General features: G+C 26.5%; 2 protein-coding genes and 1 long non-coding RNA gene across 5 annotated transcripts in view; 1 reads left to right on the plus strand and 2 right to left on the minus strand.

The window, feature by feature from the left end:
• LOC126895704 (uncharacterized) lies at positions 1 to 1,004 on the minus strand. The gene is made up of 4 exons (XM_050667888.1): positions 738 to 1,004; positions 534 to 674; positions 276 to 440; positions 1 to 234 (listed from the first exon to the last, which is right to left on the minus strand). The coding sequence occupies exons 1-4, from the start codon at positions 1,002 to 1,004 to the stop codon at positions 1 to 3; spliced, it is 807 nt and encodes a 268-aa protein (XP_050523845.1).
• Positions 1,005 to 3,196: 2,192 nt separating this feature from the next.
• On the minus strand, positions 3,197 to 11,783 carry LOC126901329 (uncharacterized). The gene is made up of 4 exons (XR_007703026.1): positions 11,677 to 11,783; positions 11,371 to 11,597; positions 6,657 to 6,757; positions 3,197 to 4,400 (listed from the first exon to the last, which is right to left on the minus strand). It is a non-coding gene; the product is annotated as an uncharacterized LOC126901329 (long non-coding RNA).
• Positions 11,784 to 15,200: 3,417 nt separating this feature from the next.
• The window catches only part of LOC126894826 (uncharacterized), a 7,361-nt gene continuing 2,196 nt past the window's right edge, over positions 15,201 to 20,365 (plus strand). For 2 of the 3 annotated variants that reach the window (XM_050666116.1, XM_050666119.1), the window contains exons 1-5: positions 15,201 to 15,300; positions 15,362 to 15,410; positions 17,903 to 17,923; positions 18,197 to 18,217; positions 18,305 to 18,325. In XM_050666116.1, coding sequence (XP_050522073.1) covers positions 15,298 to 15,300; positions 15,362 to 15,410; positions 17,903 to 17,923; positions 18,197 to 18,217; positions 18,305 to 18,325 — 115 coding nt within the window. In that variant the 5' untranslated portion in view covers positions 15,201 to 15,297. The remainder of the gene's footprint in view (positions 15,301 to 15,361; positions 15,411 to 17,902; positions 17,924 to 18,196; positions 18,218 to 18,304; positions 18,326 to 20,365) is intronic. The other variant, XM_050666118.1, reaches the window with a different exon arrangement.

Here is a 20,365-nt window from a genome sequence, read left to right on the forward strand (position 1 = left end):
TTACGTTATAATTTTGGTGACCACTTCCGGTTTCGGTCTAGCGGTGCAAAACTTCAACGGAACATAAAACACGTACTTTACATCCAATTGGTTATTTTTTACGGTTTCAAACGCCAATTTTAAGCCTTCTAACCTCGAACAGTTAATAGAGTTTGGTAATTCCACTGGATTGAACCGTACCTCGTAATCAACTGTTACGCCTGGCCGTAGCCGATGTATAATATTAGTCTCCACCTGACGGTATAAAAACACATTAATTTTAGTATAATTTGTGCTGAATCGGTCAGTAGGCTCAAATTAACCATAATTATGTTTTTGTAATTTTTCAAAATGTCATGTGGATCAAACAAGTGACTATACCGACACAGTATAATCGCCTTACTGGGATTACTTATTTTTAACCTTTCTTCGAATGAAGTACCGTTTACACCATTCGCCACCTAGTTTCGCATGTATAAATATCATAGTATCAATAGATAGTTGAAGAAAGAAGACGAAATACTTTTTATGAACTTCTTTGCTTGCAAATTTACCTGGAATTCTAGACAATGTGGGGTGTATTTTAATTGCGTTTCCGTATTCCTTATGATAACTTTATCGTTTGGTTTATTGTTTACATAGTAAACACTTTCTGGCTCTTTGAAATGCTGCACTATGCAATCATTATTGCTCATCTATAGTAATAAAGATTCAGATAAAAAAAACTATTTTTAAACTCATATTTTCACCATATGCACTTTAAAATTCCCGGTGTTTTCTAAATTCTTTTCGGAAGCCTTTATATTTTTCACGTAAGTCATCTGTGCATTATACATTTTCTGTTTGTCATTCGATACCGACAAGATCGGTTCACTTTCTTCTTTTGCTATGTTCTTTGTTTTAGTTGAATCTTTGATGTTTTTTAACGTAATTGTTTCCAAAAATAATTCTTCTTCTAATTTCTTTAAAGTTGATTCAAGTTCAGAGATTTTTTTGTCAAACAATTTATCGTCCAATTTCTCCATACTTATTGATAACACAAAATATAATGTTATAAATTTACAAATCTAATGAAAATTCGCATGTTTTCGATGCGCACACTCGTAAAACGAATTTTTAAAATGTCACTTACCAATGAACTAAATTGTCTTCGCAGGGTATTGAAAACTTTGTTTCATTTTCACAGGGTTTAGCTTTATAATTTTTTCTCTGAAATTTTTCTATGCGTTTCTATTACAATAAAAATATTAAATAATATAGTAATTAAGATTTTTTTATTAGTTAAATACATTTAAAACTTTATCACTACGTATGATTTTTTCATTATTTTGTTTTTTGTGCTCGTTCAACTTTTTACGATCTTTTTTCATTTTCATAGACATCGTTTGTTTAGATTTATCTGATGGAGAATATTCATTTATTATATTTCCTTGAAAAATAACCTTGCCATTTTTTTGAAAATCTATTTTGGGAGTAAATTTGATTTATGTATGTACATTTTACTGTATTTATAAAGAGGATTACATTTTGATAAAAGATCTGCATTATTAGGCGAGTCACTTTTGTCAACTGTAAACAATTTTCTCAAACTTTTATAATTTTCCATGGCACTTATAATTAACTTAGAAATTTCAAACGGTCTATTTTAATTTTAAAATCGCATCGAAGCAAAAAGATACGTTTTTCTGAGTATTTATTAAGTTGCTATAGTAATTGGACAATTAAAATTATTTTAAAGACGTTCTACTGTTAAATTTTTATATACAAAAATTATAGTGTACATTTTTTACAAATATTATTATTTTATCTTTATATAGCTATATCATAGATTAAACATTGAACAAATATATATTTAAGAAGTGGCCTACTTCATATATTTTATAATTTAACGACGATGTTTTCATTTGATATCCATTGAAACACATAAAAATGAATTTGTAGGTAACAATGGATAATAAATAGTGAGCTACTGGAGTATAATAAGATAAATGAACCATAAACAAAGAACACAAAATATATTATGAATGTTGGGATCCTAGGGTTAGACAATAGCACAGCATTCCAAGTACAGAATCAATATAAAACAACACAAACTGTAATTATTAGATTATTAGAATTACATGGTTTCATTATGTTATTGCGATCTTTTGAGAGTGTAATAAGATAAAAAAATTATTCAATTATATTTGAATATTCTCATTTTTTAATTTTTTTCTCACGCGATGTATTACTACTGTCATATCTTATGTAAATGAAATCTTTCTACCTCAAATACAGAATACAATGTTTAGGACATAATATTATCGGTATCTTTATACTATGGAGTTTATAGTCATTAAAAGTAATATATAATTATATATATTATAAAATAATAAAGCATGAACTTGTTTTCATGCTAAAATTTGAGTTCACTACTATAAAATATCCAGAGAAAGTAAAACTAATTAAACTTTTTTAATTTTATATCACAATTAATTTCGCCAATAATTCTAATTAATAACTAAAAAAAATATTTTTCAACTATCTTTGTTTTTTCAATTTAGACACGATTTGTGCGGCACAGATTACTTTTACTTATTTTTTCCTTCAGGTTTGCATTGTATCTTAGTAGACATTCAGGAGGCGGTGATCTAACACCCGTGAAAAACACACGCCAATGTGTCTGCAAGGATATTTTGCAATCACTCATAAGCGCATACATAATAATAATAATAACGTGTACCTCAACCGCTTTTAGTCCCTTTTTCAACAACAGACATTCGGTCGATTTGTTCCATACCACCCACATACGGCACCGCCAAAACGCCCCCATAAGTCAATGTTATGGGTTTTAACGGCGACGGCAGCTTCAAAAATAAATGTACCGCAATTATTTTACTGCGTGCGAGTTAAAAAAAAAATGTCTCAGCTAAACGATTTACGTGATACGTGAAACGACATGACGTAAATTATAACATTAAAACAAAAATGATCATAATATTTTCAATAATTGAAAACATTCCAATTATTATAAAGTTCACATAAGAACAACATTTCTGAGAAATAATTGTATTATAATCATTTTAGTTACATTTTAAATGCAAATATTTATTGTCTTAAAATTACTGAGGTGTTTATAGAATTTATACGTCACTATTAAAATACAGTACTATAAATTTGCATTAGCTTATAGGGAGAAATTGTTTTCTAAGCTGTTGAAAATGTTCCATGCGATAGCTGCTCAACTGTGAGTATTAGTTCTGATTAAATATAACCATATATGATTAGTGCGAGTGCTTTATAATGATATTAGTGCTTTATTACATTTTTATTCGATTATTTTGTTAATTTACGCGTTGTCAACTATGTCGACACTATAAAAATGTTGTCAGCCCACCAGTAGGGGGTGGCTGCTTTGTACTCGTATACCACTGTCGTTTTCATTTTAAAGGTAATAATATTAGGTATAGCACATGCCCATCTATCGTCACGTTACATGCGTATTTATACAGTACTCATAAAAAAATCGAGTTAATCCGAATACCGTGTCTGAACTTCCACCATCTTGAAATCCCGCGATAATAACGTTCCATCAGCACTAGGTGAGGTGCGCCCATAAACTTACTGCGAACCCGGAAGAGCGTGGGAATGACCGTCTTCTGGTTAATGTTCCCTACTGTTAACGATTTGTGCTGAGGTCCAAACGGTCGGGTAAAATAGATTTGTTATTGACGACACCCTCACGGTGAAAGGATTTAAAGGGGAAAAAAAGGCCGTAAATATCCGTTCACCACTGTCCGCTGCAATCTTCGCGTACAGTTATACTGTTATTGTTGTCTACTGCCGTATATTTACGACCGTACGTCACGCCACGATCTTCTATTTTGTCCTCGTGCAACCCTTTGCCTGCACACGTGTAATCTTAAAACTGTTTTGAAAACGTCTCTTATTTTTTTACTTATCATATTGTTGTCGTTCCTCGGCGTTACGGTTTTCGTGGATTATTCAAGGACACCACTCTCGTTTTTCACCCTATTATATGGGTCATTCGTGATAGCACCTGAACCGATCGCTTACCGTAATTAAATTTCCTGACCGTTGCCCATAAAAATTTGTCAGGCCTCCCGCGGCAGAGCGCCACACGAGCGGCCGAATTTGTTTTTTTTTGTTAAGGTACGCGTCCTGTCATGCCATTTACGCACACTGCGTAGAAAACCGATTTTGAATGCTTACTCTTTTTTATTTATTTATTCGTTTACCGTATTGGACCACTGTGCGCTGCACACGTCATTCGTATTCACGGTCCTTAAGTCATCGAAAGGATTATACGATTCGATCGGCCGATGAATATCATAAAACCATTTCAAAGAAGACTACACATATTATGTTCTGCGTATTTAAGCAGTTAACCTATTTTTTTTCACCGTTTGTTTTGCTCGACACTGAAAATATAATAAAGATTACTCTGTTAAATAATCAACCTGTGTTTATTTTCATTTTACCTTATGATGAAATTTTATATTAACAATTTAATTGGTGACGGATAATAAAAAAAGATAACGTTATGTTAAATTGAAAATTTATGTACTAGAATACTTGCCGCTAGATAAGATAAGTACTAGTACATAGAGCGAAGAACAAAAATTGTTCATTGTCCTGAAATATACAGTTGATTTATACGACTAACAAAAACGCAAATAATAATTTTTTGTTTAATTTTTTACACATAAAAAAAACAGCAGACGAACTGTAGCATATGTGTGCTATGCGTAAATGATGTTGCGGTTTAATTAGACATGGTCGGGAACTGTATGTCAGGAAGCGGAAACTCTTTTTTTGATTGGACATGGTGGCCGGAAACTCCTTGGGACGTGAAAAACATCACGCACAAGCAACGCCCTCCGTATACTGAATTCGTGTACATAAATCGTATAAATATCCAAAATAACTTCACTATTTTTCAAAAATAAAATGTCAACTCGATAAATAACCTCCCGAAAAATAACGATTATCGAAAATATTAGTTGCAAAAATCACACAAAATATCACAATGCTTAAGCATAATTTTTTTTTTAACTTGACTAATATCACGTCCAATTAATACCTTATAAATGTTTTAAAATTAGAATGATAATTCATGTAACACTTTTGTTTATAAAACAAGGCTATTATATTGAATGCGATATTCAATAAAAACTCTGAATTATTAGTCAAGGTAAATTAATCTACTTAAATAGGAACAGTAGACAAATAACCAACGAACAAATGAAAGGACAATTACCGTATTTTAAGTACACAAAACTACAATCAAACCTTATTAAATAAGATTAATAAACTGTTAAACTCTTTATGTTATCAGAATAAAATTTTGTGTAGCAAAATTCAGCCAGCAAGAAAATAACAAAAACCCCTTATAATAGTGTCATTTGTTTCAAATTTCATTAAAGCGGATGAAAATCTTAACCAGCCTTTCAATCTGTTCGATTTATTAGTGATTATTTTTACAAGACATGTACACAACAGTCTTCACATAATATATTTTGATAGAGGTATTTTTTCTTTTAACAATTTCAATTGTAAAATAATAACATTTTTTAAAAACTGATACTTGTTTTAAAAAAATAATTTTTATAATTATAAAGAAAATACATAAATTAAACAAATGAAATTTATTAATTTGTACATAAATCGAATAAAAAAATGTTTGATTTGCAATAAATTAAAATGTTTTCAACGCCTTTAATTTTTGACGTACAATTAATTTGTTATGTAAAACCTAAACTATGTCGTGTGATATGAAATCTGCGAAAGCGTTTTGAATAAAATGGATTTTACAAGCGAATTTATTATATTCAACTATACAAAGATTATTTGACTTAATTCACAGGAAATGCGGTAACTATAAAAACTACACAAAAACCCTGAATGAAATCTCTCCAACTCCAAAACAATAAAGGCATCGTATTGTAAACAGATAATGTGCGCAAAATAAGCCTATTAACTACCAAGAGGGGATATTTTATGTCAAAGTTAACGGTTCGCCGGACGTACTTAGATTTTTCTCTATAGTGTACGCCGAATCGAATCGGAAAGTACCAGATTTTGCAATGAAAATAAACGTTGAACAGCCCTTGGATTCGTTTCAAAAACAAAATAAAATAGTTAAAATATTTAACCAATCAATTGACCATAAATTTATAATAAGAACCAAAAAATGCATCAGTTATATATTTATTGCGTCACCGAGTTTCCGAAATTAGGTCGGACTATACAATTTAATGATATTACAAAAATTATTTTAAATATTTAAAGTTTAAAAAGCATATTTCCATGTATTCAATAGTCTTTTCTTGACTGAAATAAACGAATATAATAAACACAAGGGTGGGGTAAAATTTAGTACCTCCAAACTTTTAGCTTTAATACTAAGGAACACAAATGAATAAAAGTGAAACACACTAACAAAGAATTATATAACGTTTAATTAAATACGTATAATAGTATGTAATACCGTACAGTTATTTTTTAAAATAACTACCTACTATGTTTATAAATATCTGCCAAAGTGTCAGATAAGTATCAGATGTTTGTCCAAGGAAATTTTTTAGTTTGGATCAGTAAACCACTGTTTAATAACAAGTTAAATTTTTTCATAAGAATCATATTTTATACCCTTAATACATTTTTCATCTTCATACCTTCCAATTCATCAGTGTTAATTTAGCATCGATGGTGCTGATTTGGAGATTTTAAAATGAATGTGCAAGAACTTGAGATATGGCTGTAATGAGCTTTGACACTGTAAAACAGAACATTTGATTAACATTTGTATGGACCAGTTTTAAATTCTTATATAGCATATATTTAATTGAATTGATTATATTGGGACATTTAAATAATACGAATCTATTCTTTTGAACTCAATAACGGATTTCAGCTAAAAATATTTACATGACTAGACGCCAGTAATGATGTTTTAAAAGCTCATTTCTATCAAAAAATAATTTCCCTTCAAATAACATTAAAAAACACCAGAGATTCAAAATAGTGCTTATAAAATACACGTCAGATTTAAAGAACGATTGCAATTTAAATAAATATTGAATTAATTTTATTTAGTATCTAATTTCTAAAATAATTAAATTCTCGAAAAATAAATAAAGAATATCATTGTAATTTATTTAAAAACTGAATTATAAAATAATTAACAATATATTATAGAGAATACACGCATATTCATAACAATTCACTATACTTAATTGTTAAATCTACTAACCGAGCATAGGTTTAATATTTTATAATATTTCAGATAACATTATTTTTTTAAGTAATTACTTAAATTAAAATGTCAAAAAAATATATATTGCTGACACGTAAACTATTTTTAGAAATACATTTTTGAAAATTGTCTTATACACGTCAAAAATCAAACTAAATTTGGAAAATGTAAACAATATTAATTTAGTTCTTATGATATGAATAATGTCTAAAGAGTTTTCTCTCAGTAGCCTTTTTCCAATAAATTTTTTGGTGCGGGGCGACAGCAAATAATTTTGTATTACTGTCTAAAACTAATATCGTCATTGATATTTTCAAATTGCTTTAAAAATAAACAGGAAGTTAAATATTTTTTTTGGAGAATACTTAAATGAAACAATATAATCTCCTTTTTATCACAAACAAATAAGTCATATTGATTTTGAGAGGACCTTCTCCGTTTTACGAGAGCATCTGAATGATATTTATTTTATGTAAATTGTTAGTTAATATTTTCAAATACTGAAAGGAAAAACATGGAGAACACCTTTACCTATTAACGAAGTAGGATATTTTAACGTGTTTAATGTTACAAAATTAGTGAACTTGAGAAGGAGAGATAATGTGTAATAATAAATACACATGATGGGGATTCTGATGTGTATACTGAGGGCTCTAGTGGAACCATGGCCGTGTGCGGGGGGGCATGGGAATGGCCGGTCGAGTCGCAGCAAACAACAATGGGGTCCGGTGGTCTGTGAATAGACCTTAGCGGTCGTCTTATTATATTAGCCAATGCCAATGGCCCGTATACACATAAACATATTATTATAAACCGACTGACGATAGATAAAAACTGACAAAAAAATTCTTGTGTTATTTTTTATTGTTGTTATGGCATACAATATGTTTCACTCTTGCCTACACAACCGAAAAACGATAAACCATATGCATCTAGCGTCACTCCACATAAATGACGATACTTAATAATAGTAAATTCATTCAAACAGAATTGTAGCACAGTCGCACCGTGTCGCCACTCGTCTTTACAACATGTATACGATACGTTATTAATTATAATTCGTTAAGCGTCTCCGATGAGTGTCCTATCCATTCAACCTCATCTAAAGTGTTACACTCTGCAACACATTTACACTCACTGGATCCGTACATACTGTCTAGACTTAACAATAATCTAATTATAGTTAATATAAAAAGTACAATGTATTCATAAATAACCTGACGCTTAGCCCACGCACAAAAGTTGAATCCAAGTATAAACTATGTTACTTTTTTTCATCATTAATGATAAATAATAATTAAAAAATGTGAGGAAATTAAATTTTCTTATTCGTAAACATTTGGGAATTCATTCACCTCAACGACCTTTTTATTTTGCACATCGAAAATACTTTTTCCTATTTTTTTTTTAATTTTAATGAGTAGAATAAAAAGGTCTTCAGTTTTATAACTCATATTGCAGGATAGCTGACTAATTTTTTCTCCAGTGCTGACCGGGTACGTGCACTTAAAGCTCTCCTAGATGCGGTTCTGTTTGTAAATCAATAAATGACTCCATTATTATTAGTTATGTTTTATCTTATTGGTAACGTAATAAATATTTTTGTAGCTAATTTATTTACATTAAGCTTAATTTAAGATTTAGATGAATGTAGTTTTTGTTTTTACCATAACTTATTTGTGTAGTTGAAAATCTTTCGAATTTTATGCAAGCGTTATGTTTTAGTAATGTAAACTCAACTTGATGATTATTTTGGATATTTTTTTCGTTATCATTATGTTATCACAATAATTAAAGCATAAAATTGTAAAATACGACATGTATTTTAAGGTTAATGTATGTTTGAAATTAAAATGGTAGTTGGAAAATATTTTTATAATACAATAATTTTTAAAAATATTTTAAGCGAATATATAAGGATTAGATCACATTTCCTTCGAAGTAAATTTATTTAAAATTTTGAATACCTGTGTATTTAAAAAATATAGCAAAATAGCCTCTGCTCAGTCATAAATTATTTAGTTGATTTTTAACACGAGTAGTTTTAGCAATATGTTTACATATATACAAAACAAAAATAATTTGTTAAAAATGTATTAATAAAGAATTTATTGGTGGACAATTTTTTTCTAGAAGATAAGATTATATTTTGTATTTTTGATTCTATTTTAAATATCGAGATATTTTTGATACAATATTATTACAACACAATATTAAAATTACGTTATTTTTAATTTCAATTTGTTTTTTATTAACAATAAAAATAACGTAAAACTTAATATCTGCATTTTTCCTTAACGTTGATTTTATTTTTTTGTGTAGAAAAAAAATGATGTAAAAAATATCAAAAATGAATAACGCTGACTAATATTTTTTAGCTTTATAAGAACCCGCCACTTTCTCACGGATGGCAGAATACTTTGATTTTCTCATTAGGCTATTACATTGTCATGTTTTTAATACCATTATTACCACTACTGTATACCTACCAGCCATTGTATTGAACTCGATTTATAGAGAGAGTATTATGCATCTTCTATATTCCTCTACTACACACCCAGTCATCTTGTTCGCATTCAATAAAACCAATCTATTGTGTTACTAGATCAGTTTAGTCGCCTATTTAAATCCATGTCTCTTCTTATACGTGTGATGATTATTATTATTTGAATGGCTGAGAAAGTCTCTAAGTCATAAAAAATTTTAATAACCCGACTTTTTTTTTTTAATTATATCAAAATTATTGAATATATAAGAAGCGAATTTCAATTTTATATATATTTTTGAGTAATTAGAACGAATTTTCAATTCACATTATAACTCTACTAGTTAGTGTTATTGTTATAATTTGGATACTAATGCAAATAAAATAAAAATTATTGTTTTAATATTATTGTAATAATATTAAATTTATTTATGAAAATTATTCATAATAATATAATTATATATAAGAGCAATTGTAATATTCAATAATTTCATAAAGATTCACTAATCTAACCTTGCTATTATATTTTATAATTTTACATAGGAACTAATACAAAATAAAAAAGAAATAACTTTTAACGTAATACAAAATTTATTGTAGAAAAACTGTATAAAATGTTAAAGTTCTGATCCTATTATTAAATTTTAAACCAATTTTATCATAAGAATTGATATCTAACTCAACATTGTGATTTTGGTAATGTATGTCGTTTTAACTTATCGCTCTATAATTATCATAAAATAGGCAGTTGTTTTTTTGTTTTTAAAACTATGTTAGGCTACAATTATACTTTTGATACCTACACAAGGTTGTTTTCATACCACCGAATTTGTTTAACAATAATCTGTTTTAATAGGCCATAAATTATCATCAGTATTTATTCTTGCTTTCATAAATGACTCATGTAATAGCAATAATTGTCATTGAAAACTTGTTTATTTGATAACATGAAAAAAACAAGACTACTGTTTGCAAAACAGAAAAATATCAATAGAAAATTATTCAAAAATAAACAAACATTATCAAGTACTAAGACAAGAACGATTCAAATAAAAAATATTAAAAAAAAAAAATTGTTTGAAATTTTATTTTCTATTATATCATTAAACTAAAAATAGTGGTTCCTATTAAAGTAAATTGGAGTTTAGGTTTTCAATCCAGAAGGGATGAAAAAAAAAATATTTGACTACATATTATTGCATAGTTTTCTGAATCAAATATTTTTTTCCTATACAAAAATTAAAAACTTTCAATAGTCTCCAAGCAGAAAGTGAATGTCCTTATCCTTAATCGATGACGTTGTATACCACCTATTAATAAATTATAATTTACAACTTTATTAAAACATAATTACATATGCCACTGTGTTTTAATTGATTTTTTTTATACAACTTAAAACTGGATAATTTACGTAAAAATAAAATAAATTTTGTTTAAAAAAAAAATCATATTTTTAAACAAACACTGAGCATTAAATAATGGACACGAAGATTCACGTGGGTCTGACGTAGCGTGAAAAAACAAATTGCTATTTGTCCTCAAGCCGAAACAAACAACTGCAAATTATATATGATTGCACTATGCGAGACACCAATTAACTAAAACCACAATATTATCTTACAGCTTTAAATTAGCCGAAAATAATTACCAATAAAAAAGTGTACTCCAGACCACCCTGCAGGACTAATTAAAGTCGTGGCCAATTATACAGTGTGTAAATGACACGCCGGTGACTACGCTGAGTTCAACGAGCATATGCTGCCTGACAGCTCAGTGCGGTGATTTTTAATATATTCGCTTGACGGTTTAAAACATCTATGAATGGAAGATATACGCCGTGACTTGCTCTATTTCGATGCCGTGAAGTTTTCATTACTTTTATGAAAAATAAAAGGAAAAAATTAGTGCAATTTATCTATTTATGTAAAGTTGTGTTTTTTTTTGTTAGGCTTACTCGTGCCCGGAAAACGCTAATTTATTTGTTCAATTTTTATAAAAATTCTATTCAATACCAGAAATTGCAACTCCGGAAAATTATTTTGTACATTAGTTATGGTTTTGAATGTCATTCTAGCAAAAGAGAGAATATCTGATAATATAAAACGTTTAGTTCATTAGTAAAGTTAATACCTATTTCCTCACTACAATAAAATCATTTTATTTTTGTAGTATAAAATAGATAAGATTAATTACACTTTTACCATATAAATCGAAGTAATATTAAAATTACAATCATTAAAATAAGCAAAGTTGTAAATAACGAATTTGAACCGCGAAATTTTATACAACACTAGATTCGGTATGAGTACTTGAAAATTATACATCCAAAGTAATTATTATTTAATGAGATATATACTTTACTCAAGGTACTATTGATGTGACAGATGTCATAATTTTTTTCAAGTGTTGTTTTCTGGTACAAAACAAACTTATATTAATGTGGGCCCAAGCATCTTTTACCTTGTAGTAGCAAAAAACGTAGTAACCGTTTTTACTTTTTCTGTAAAAGTGTTTTGTTCATACTTTTTTGAACACGAAAAGAAGGTAAAATAAAACTGTTAAAAAACTTGAGAAGCAAATAACAAAATGTAATGAACCATAGATATTATAACACCTTTAGTAAAATGCCGACTGTTTCCTCTTATAGATTGATTCTTGCTTATGTTTCATTTTACCTACACTATTATTGAAGTTTATACATCCCGTACGTACCACGTCAGCTCTATTGAGTGAACATGCTACGTCCATTAATAACAAAAGACAACAGGTATCAGGTAGCTGCTCTCTTTTGAAATTTTACCCAGCTATCATTAATTAAAAACACAAAAATGTGTTACACATGCCGCCAAGGAAAATGTTATGAGAAAGGTCTAAATTTGATCAAGGGAACAAAAGAAAAAATATGTCTTATCAACTCCTACTGTGTTCGGCAAACAATAAAAACTTAATAAAAATATACATAGGTGTATTTTTTTAAGGAAAGATTACTACGTAAATTTCACCATGCTTTACTACTCCTTGCACAGTTATAATTATTAAATAAATCTAAGGTGAAGTTTTTGATAATGTACACACGTAAATGAATAAATTATAGAATTAAAAACAATTTATAAGCTGAGTTAATACCAGTTTTTAAAAAATTATCAGAATAATTCATTAAAAATTTACCCACGAAATAAAAATTATTTTTACAAAATTTTTAAAATGTTATTTCCACATGGTTCTCCATATACACAAATTTAAATATTCAAATAATTTGTTTAAGTATTTAATGATCTGTATTGCCAAAAACAGTAATTTATGAAGTAATAATAAGTAAAATTGAAAACGATTTCATAGTAACTCATACATTTTGTGCTCTAATTCGTGATGGTAACAATAATTAAAAGTTATAATAAAAAAATATATAATATTGATTGATGATTGACATATTTTATGATACATTCATGATGAAGACGATAATATAAGAATGTTTTTGATTAATCTGTGTTTTATATTTGTCTCCATTTTAATTATTTATGAATTTTTTTTTTATTGAATCAAATAAAATATTTATAAATATTATATTTTATAAAGCTAATAAATAATCACCTATATCATGATGCATTTTATTGATAAAAGTGATAATTCATTGAAATGACATCAATGAATTTAAAACGTGTTAGCGAGATCACACTAAAAATTATTTTTAAATTTACTAATGTCTACTCTAGCCTTTAAGTTAATAAAAAAACTTGGTTAATTAAATACTTTTAAATTTCGATAGGTATGATTACAAAAATATTCAAATTTATGTTTTATTTTAAATTTAAATTAATATTAAGACCAAATTTAATTATTTTTATTATTTACATCTAACGCAAGTATTTAGCTTGCTTTGTAAGTATTTTGTTTGATATATATTAAATTAAATCTGCTGATGAATATGTATACTTATCAACATCTTGTTTTACTCACAAATTGTATATTAGTATTGATAAAACGTCTATAGAAACACCTTTTACCAAAATTGCTTTTTTTTTTAACACTTTATAAGCCCACTAAGGGTCATAGCGGCCTCCCTCAAAAGAGGAGGTTTCTAAACCATTGATACTCCAGGACGGGAGGTTAGTCCGTCGCCGGGAGAAGGTGTCCGTCAAGCACTGCCGCGTTACCGACTCGGCCACACCGTCCCAAAATTGTTTACTCAAGATGTTAGCATGTATTATGAGTATACAGAATGATTTTTTGATCTCATTATTTGTACACAACGTTTCAATGAGAAACAGTAATTGATTGAATTTGCATGGATCATCTGATGAACAGCCGCCGGTACAAATCCGAATTATTCTGCTTTATAGTTGAGACGTACCGATTTTCAAAGCGTATAATTTTCTTTTTACTCTCAAACCGCTATCTGTGAATCGTTTTAAAAACCATAACAAGCTGGATGCTTTTTTTGTTATAAGAAACGTGCAACACAATATATTCTAAACGCTTAAGTAACATTGGTTGTTCTTTAGGTAATTTGCATGGCTCCTATAATGAAACAATTATAATCATCATTAGTTATTTAAAAAGGTAAGTTCAACGTCAAACATTTGTAATGTGTGCAGCACATACTGAATCGAATTCACATAAACCGTTAGTGTTTTGGTATTTATTTTTAATAATTTGTTGAATAATAAAATAATAGAATTTAAAATATAACTCAAGCGCTAATTGAAAACAGATACTTTGAAAATTATTACGATAATAATTTTATAACATTCAAATTAAAAAATAATAATTACTATGAGCAAGACGATCTTATTGTTAACTTAAATCTTTAAAACAAAATTTTAAAGGTCTTCAATAAAACCTGAATAAACTAATTCAATAAATTAGACATAATTAAATTCGATAATTAATTCTAACCGACCAAAAAATCTCAGATATTCTTGTGTTAGCCTTACATTTCTTTGACAGTAATTAGATTATAAGTAAAATTTTGTTAAAAAATACAATGTTTTATAGTATCATAAAAATTCCACAATTTTATCCAAAACAATTACAATTCGACCCATTCATACAGTTATTTTTAAGGATTTTTCCATTAGAAATAAATATTAAGATAATATTCTTATTTTAATCTTAATATCTTCAACTATGAAGATAAATTGTGTTGCATCACTTGAATAATAAAATTTAAAACGCTTATGTTCACATTTAAATTTTCTAAAGCATTCAAAATTCCGTTATGGAAAGATATTTATCTATTTTTGAATTTAAATTCAATTTAGTAAGTTTGAAATGTTGTTTATTTTGCATTATTTTATATTTCAATAGTTCGATAAAATTTTCTTTCTTGTAAAAAAAAAAAAAATGTCAGTGTAGTATACAAAACACAATTAATCAAATTTACAAATAAGTTTATTTGTTATATTTTTGCCAAATAATAGGTCATATTAACTACACAAATAAATATTTTCGAAATACCGAAATTATTTCTGCATTTATAAATCATATAAATATTATAAATCAGATTTATAATATTTAAATTTTATAAGATTTATTAAATCTTAAAGAAACCTTTGTCACAAAAATATTTGTGAGAATGGTAAGTATTTTAATTTTAACACTATTTTCAATCTTAAATTCATGTTTAGATAATTTTTTAGAATCCACATTTTATCAAATTTGTGACTTTGTATTTTATTCTATCAAAAGGTAATGTTTAAATAAATTTGTAGCTTATAATTTTAAAACCTATAATATTATTTATATAAAAAAAATCATTGTTCCTATGTTTTAGAAAAAAAATTAACTTGTTAATGAACGTTACTAATAATTTAGTATCATAAAATAAATTAATATAATTTAAGTGGTATTAGTAATGAGTAAAATTTTAACTCAAATATTATCTTGTTTAATTGTCAAAAAAAAAAGAAGCGTATATGAAAATTAGATCAATCATTATCTATCTAAATTCGATATTTTAAACTAAGTAAAATTTTATATTCATTTCAAATATTAAATAACAGCGTATATTATCTAATTAACCCATTATCCCTATACAGAGTGATTTTTTTATCATTACCTACTCAATTATTTACAAAATAAAATAATCTAAATTTTTGGATACTTTTAAATACATATTATTTTTGATTTGTTAGCTATGTAAAACTTTTTAAGTTCATACCTTATGCTTTGTAAAGGTGTCAACTTTGTTTTTTCAAAAGGAATACATTTTTTGAATTTAATAGAATTTTCGAGGTTTTACTTTAACAATTAATGGCATTTGAATTTTTCATATAACTTTATTCATTTATTAGATATAAAATTTTAAAGTTTCAAATTTTTGAGATAATATACATATATAAAATATGAGAGGGAATATAAATATAGGTAGTTAATAGTTTTTTTATGATGTTCCTGTTCACAGCATTTATTGTTAATTATAAATTTATCAACAAATATGCTTGAAATGTGCTTATAAGACACATAGATATAAGTTAAAATTTATAAATACATCTACTGGAAATGCAGAAAACAAATCTGTTGATAGTAATTTAGTGGATTATATTTAAAAAATCATACAACATTAATTATTACAGCGAAAAAAAGCTATTGTGAGTCTTAATAGCTTTGATAATAAGTTCATAAAATAAAAACGGTAGCACAGTAAGGTCACGACACAGTGGGATAGTTAAGGCAAGTATAGATGTTATCTGATATTGGTAAAATCACTCTTATAAGAAACGCTTCGATGCAAATCTGTAAATAGCGTTTACAAAAGCAACAACAACTCCTACTTCCTTAATTATAACCTGATTAGTAGTTTTTAGATTTAAAAGTATAATAATTATACTTTTAAATCTAAAAACTACTCTATAAAACTCTATAAATTATTTATAAATAAATATTCTTTATAGAATTAAATATGAGCAAAATTAAAACTATATTAAAAATATTATTAATATTTTTAATATTTTTTAGTTTTTAAATTAATAATATTTTTAATATAGTTTTAATTTTACTTAAGTAATTTGACATTAGTGATCAATTGTTATTATAGAAATAAATATAGTATGAAATTAATTTTTAAGAATTTAATATTGTAATTTATACGAAAAAAAAAACAATAAAGTAGTATATTCGTCACTTCTAAAACAAACATCTATAAAAATTAAAGGGTTTGATTCAATACTTTAAAAAAAATTTTTGTTTTTACTTGAGAATAAATATATTGGTCTACAAGGAACTTTCATCAAAATCAAATATACTTTTCTAAATAAACTTTGCGCACTGTTTTCAAATCTGAAATCATACTTTTTCTATCACATCTAACTTTTGATATCATTACTAATTATTAAAAAATGTGTATTTACATATAAAAAAATGTTAAATCAAGAAGTATAACAAAAAATAGCATATTTTTTAATACGATAGCCCATCTTCACCATGAAGACAAAATAAAGTTCGAAATTACTTTTCCATATTAATATGGCATAAGCTTTAATTTAAAATATATATAAAAATATCAGTATTTCTGGAACACTTTCAAAAGTTAAGTTGAAAAAGTTAATTTTTGTGAGAAAGTTGTCATATTGAATACCCCCTGTGAGTAGGTGAAGGATCAGATTAAAAAAAATATATCTGTCCAAAAACGTTCTCAACTTTTATTTTAATTATGACTAATGATTAGATTAAATATATATATATATATATATAAACCAAATGATTGATAAATGCCAAATATATCTATTAAAAAAAAAAAATTCTATTGATCCATACATTTTTCAAAACTTTATGGTAGTTATCAGTAAAAAAAATGAAAAAAATGTCGAAAATTACCGATTATATAAGTTTGTAATTTTTTTGGAGATTTCCTCCATTCACGAGAAATAAGTGAAATTTTTTCAATTTTTAAGAATAATGACTTTGACTAGATACGATTTGTGACTTATTGACATATCGTTAAAAGAAATCGATTTGGTGAGAGCTGAGAATAAGTGATAATAGTCACAAAAATAAAACCCTTCATAGTCAAATTAATACCATCTCAGCTTTGCAATGAAGCTAAAAAATTTTCAGATTTTAGCACTTAGAAATCTACAGAAAAATCAGTCAAATAACACTATTCCATATAAATTAAACTACGATTATTTACTACGACACTAATGGTATTAATAAGAAATAAATTAACTGTTGTTTTTTAGCATTAAGTTCATCAATTATCAGTGAGTATTATTAATAATATAAAATAAATAAAATCAACCTTGACTTTAATTATCTATAAATGTTTATTTATAGTATTATATCTGATTATGAGATCTTACCTTTTAATTTTTAATTCCTTTTATTAATTATATATTAGTATCAACAATACGACAAAATTTAGTTAATTCTATGATATATGAATTATGTATTTAGATACATATTATGTTCAGTAATAATTTCTACTATACATACAATTATGTTACTAATAATATGATTTTATTATATTTATACAGCATCAGAGGAAAATAATGATGGTATGTTAAAAAAAAAAGCCAAATACAATAAAGTAATAAAAACATCGTATTTTAAGTACTTAAATAATATTAACATTTTTATTCTAGAATTGAATAATATTAAGGAAGGTAAATTTAATATTTTTTAATGAAAAAAATATTTTCGAAAACATGTTTATCTAGTGATTAAAATTTTTTTACGATTTTATTATAGAATTATTTAATTTAGATAGGATTATAAATTTAATGAATGAAATAAAATGATATTGAACGATATAAATTATTTTGAGATATAATTTTAATTAGACGTTTGATCAATATTTACCTATTTTACAACAAAATTAAATTGAAATATGTTTAATTTATATAATCTATGTGATTGATAAATAAATGTAGATCAATTTAACAATTAAATTTTTTTTAAATAATCGTTATTAGCCAATTTAAGTCATTAGTCGTTTGTTCATTATTTATATCCTGATTTATGATTTATAAATGTAAAATATGAATAAATATTTAATAAATTTGTTCAACTACGACGGCCATTTGTACATTGAACATAGGTCATGGGGATAATTTTTTTAAAAATATATAATGCGTAATATAGGCTTTAATTTAACATATGTTTAAACCATGCAGTATTTCCGGAACATTTGTAAAAATTAACATTTGTGAATAAGTTGTTATTTTTAATCCTCCCCTATGAGCAGGTATTGAAAAAATTTATATAAAATAAAAGCGTTATCTATAGGTAAAAGGGTACCTAAGGTTTCTATATTAAAAATTATTATTTTAATTCGTCAATTTTAAAAAAACCCCAGCACAGGGGGGTCGCGGCACAGTGGTGACGTCGCATAGTTGGATCAAGTATAATGATATCTGACAGTGATTAAAATCACTATAAAAAAAAAACGCTTCGATGCAAATCTTTAGATAGTGTTTTATTTTAAAAAATTGGTGGATTATTCCAAAAGCTTCATAAACTGCTAATTCCTTATTAATATCTTGATTAAGACAAAGTATGTCGAATAAAAAAGAGATTATTAGAAAATAGTATTTCCCATAAAAAAATTATATTGATCAATACACTTTTCAATAAGTTATAGCATTATAAAGTTAAAAATGTAAAATATAAAATCGAGAATTTTAACACAAAAATAGCATACTTTAGTCATATTCACTATGAAGACAAAATAAAGTCCGAAATTTTTTTTTTCCATGATAAAGTATATTACATTAGCTTTAATTTAAGATATATATAAAAGTGTCAGACTTTCCGGAACACTTTCAAAATTTAAGTTGAAAAAGTCAATTTTTTGTGAAAAAGTTGTCATTTTGAATCCCCCCCTGTAGGCAGGTAAAAAGTCAGATTTATAAAAAAAATATACCAAATGATAGGTAAAGACATCATGCATCTACAAAAAAAANATACGAATTTAAGAAACAAAAATTGGAAAATTTTTTAAAATTTATCGATTTTAGAAATTGTAATTTTCATCTCAGCTTAAAAATATTTTTTAAGGGAAATGTCTTTAACAAGATACGATTTGTGATCTTTTGGCGTATCGTTAAAAAAAATCGGTTTAGTAAGAGCTGAGAAAAAGTGGTGATAGAAAAAAAAATATCATAGTAAAATTAATACCTACTCAGATTTGCATCGAAGCTAAAAAATTTAAATGTATTTCACTCAAATTTTTCTAATAATAAATTCTACAGCTGCACACTTAATAGTTTTAGAAAATTTCGAAAACATTGTTACAAACATTTTTGAAAAAAATGAAAATTTAATAAACGTCGGAGACGATGAAACGACAGGCGCAGTTACACGTAGGACGTTAAAAAGCAGCTAGAGAGCATTTACCGTTGGCACTCGGTGATTGTTTGCAGTCCAGTAGATCGATTTTTTACCCTAGCTAAAAAAACACATTATAGTAAATTCAATTCCTTTTTATCATTGCAACAAAGCTAAACTTTTTTAAATGTTCAATTATCTTATATAATCATTTTAGAATAATTTTAGTGTCCGATAGTTAATTAATTACTCATATACATACTATTTATTTTAGCTTCGATGCGAAGCGGAGAAGGTATTAATTTTACTATGATGTGTTTTTTTTTTTTTTTTTTTTTTTTTTTTTTTTTCTGTTACCACTTTTTCTCAGCTCTCAC

This window comes from Daktulosphaira vitifoliae, unplaced genomic scaffold (assembly GCF_025091365.1).
Source record: "Daktulosphaira vitifoliae isolate Bord-2020 unplaced genomic scaffold, ASM2509136v1 Scaffold_1, whole genome shotgun sequence".
NCBI classification, from domain to species: domain Eukaryota; kingdom Metazoa; phylum Arthropoda; class Insecta; order Hemiptera; family Phylloxeridae; genus Daktulosphaira; species Daktulosphaira vitifoliae.

Coding starts and splice junctions, on each gene's coding strand:
- LOC126895704 (XM_050667888.1), bottom strand. CDS start 1,004: ATGGAGAAATTGGACGATAAATTGTTTGACAAAAAAATCTCTGAACTT. Junction 675..737: donor AAAACACCGGGAATTTTAAA/GTGCATATGGTG, acceptor TTATTACTATAG/ATGAGCAATAATGATTGCAT. Junction 441..533: donor CACATTGTCTAGAATTCCAG/GTAAATTTGCAA, acceptor ATGCGAAACTAG/GTGGCGAATGGTGTAAACGG.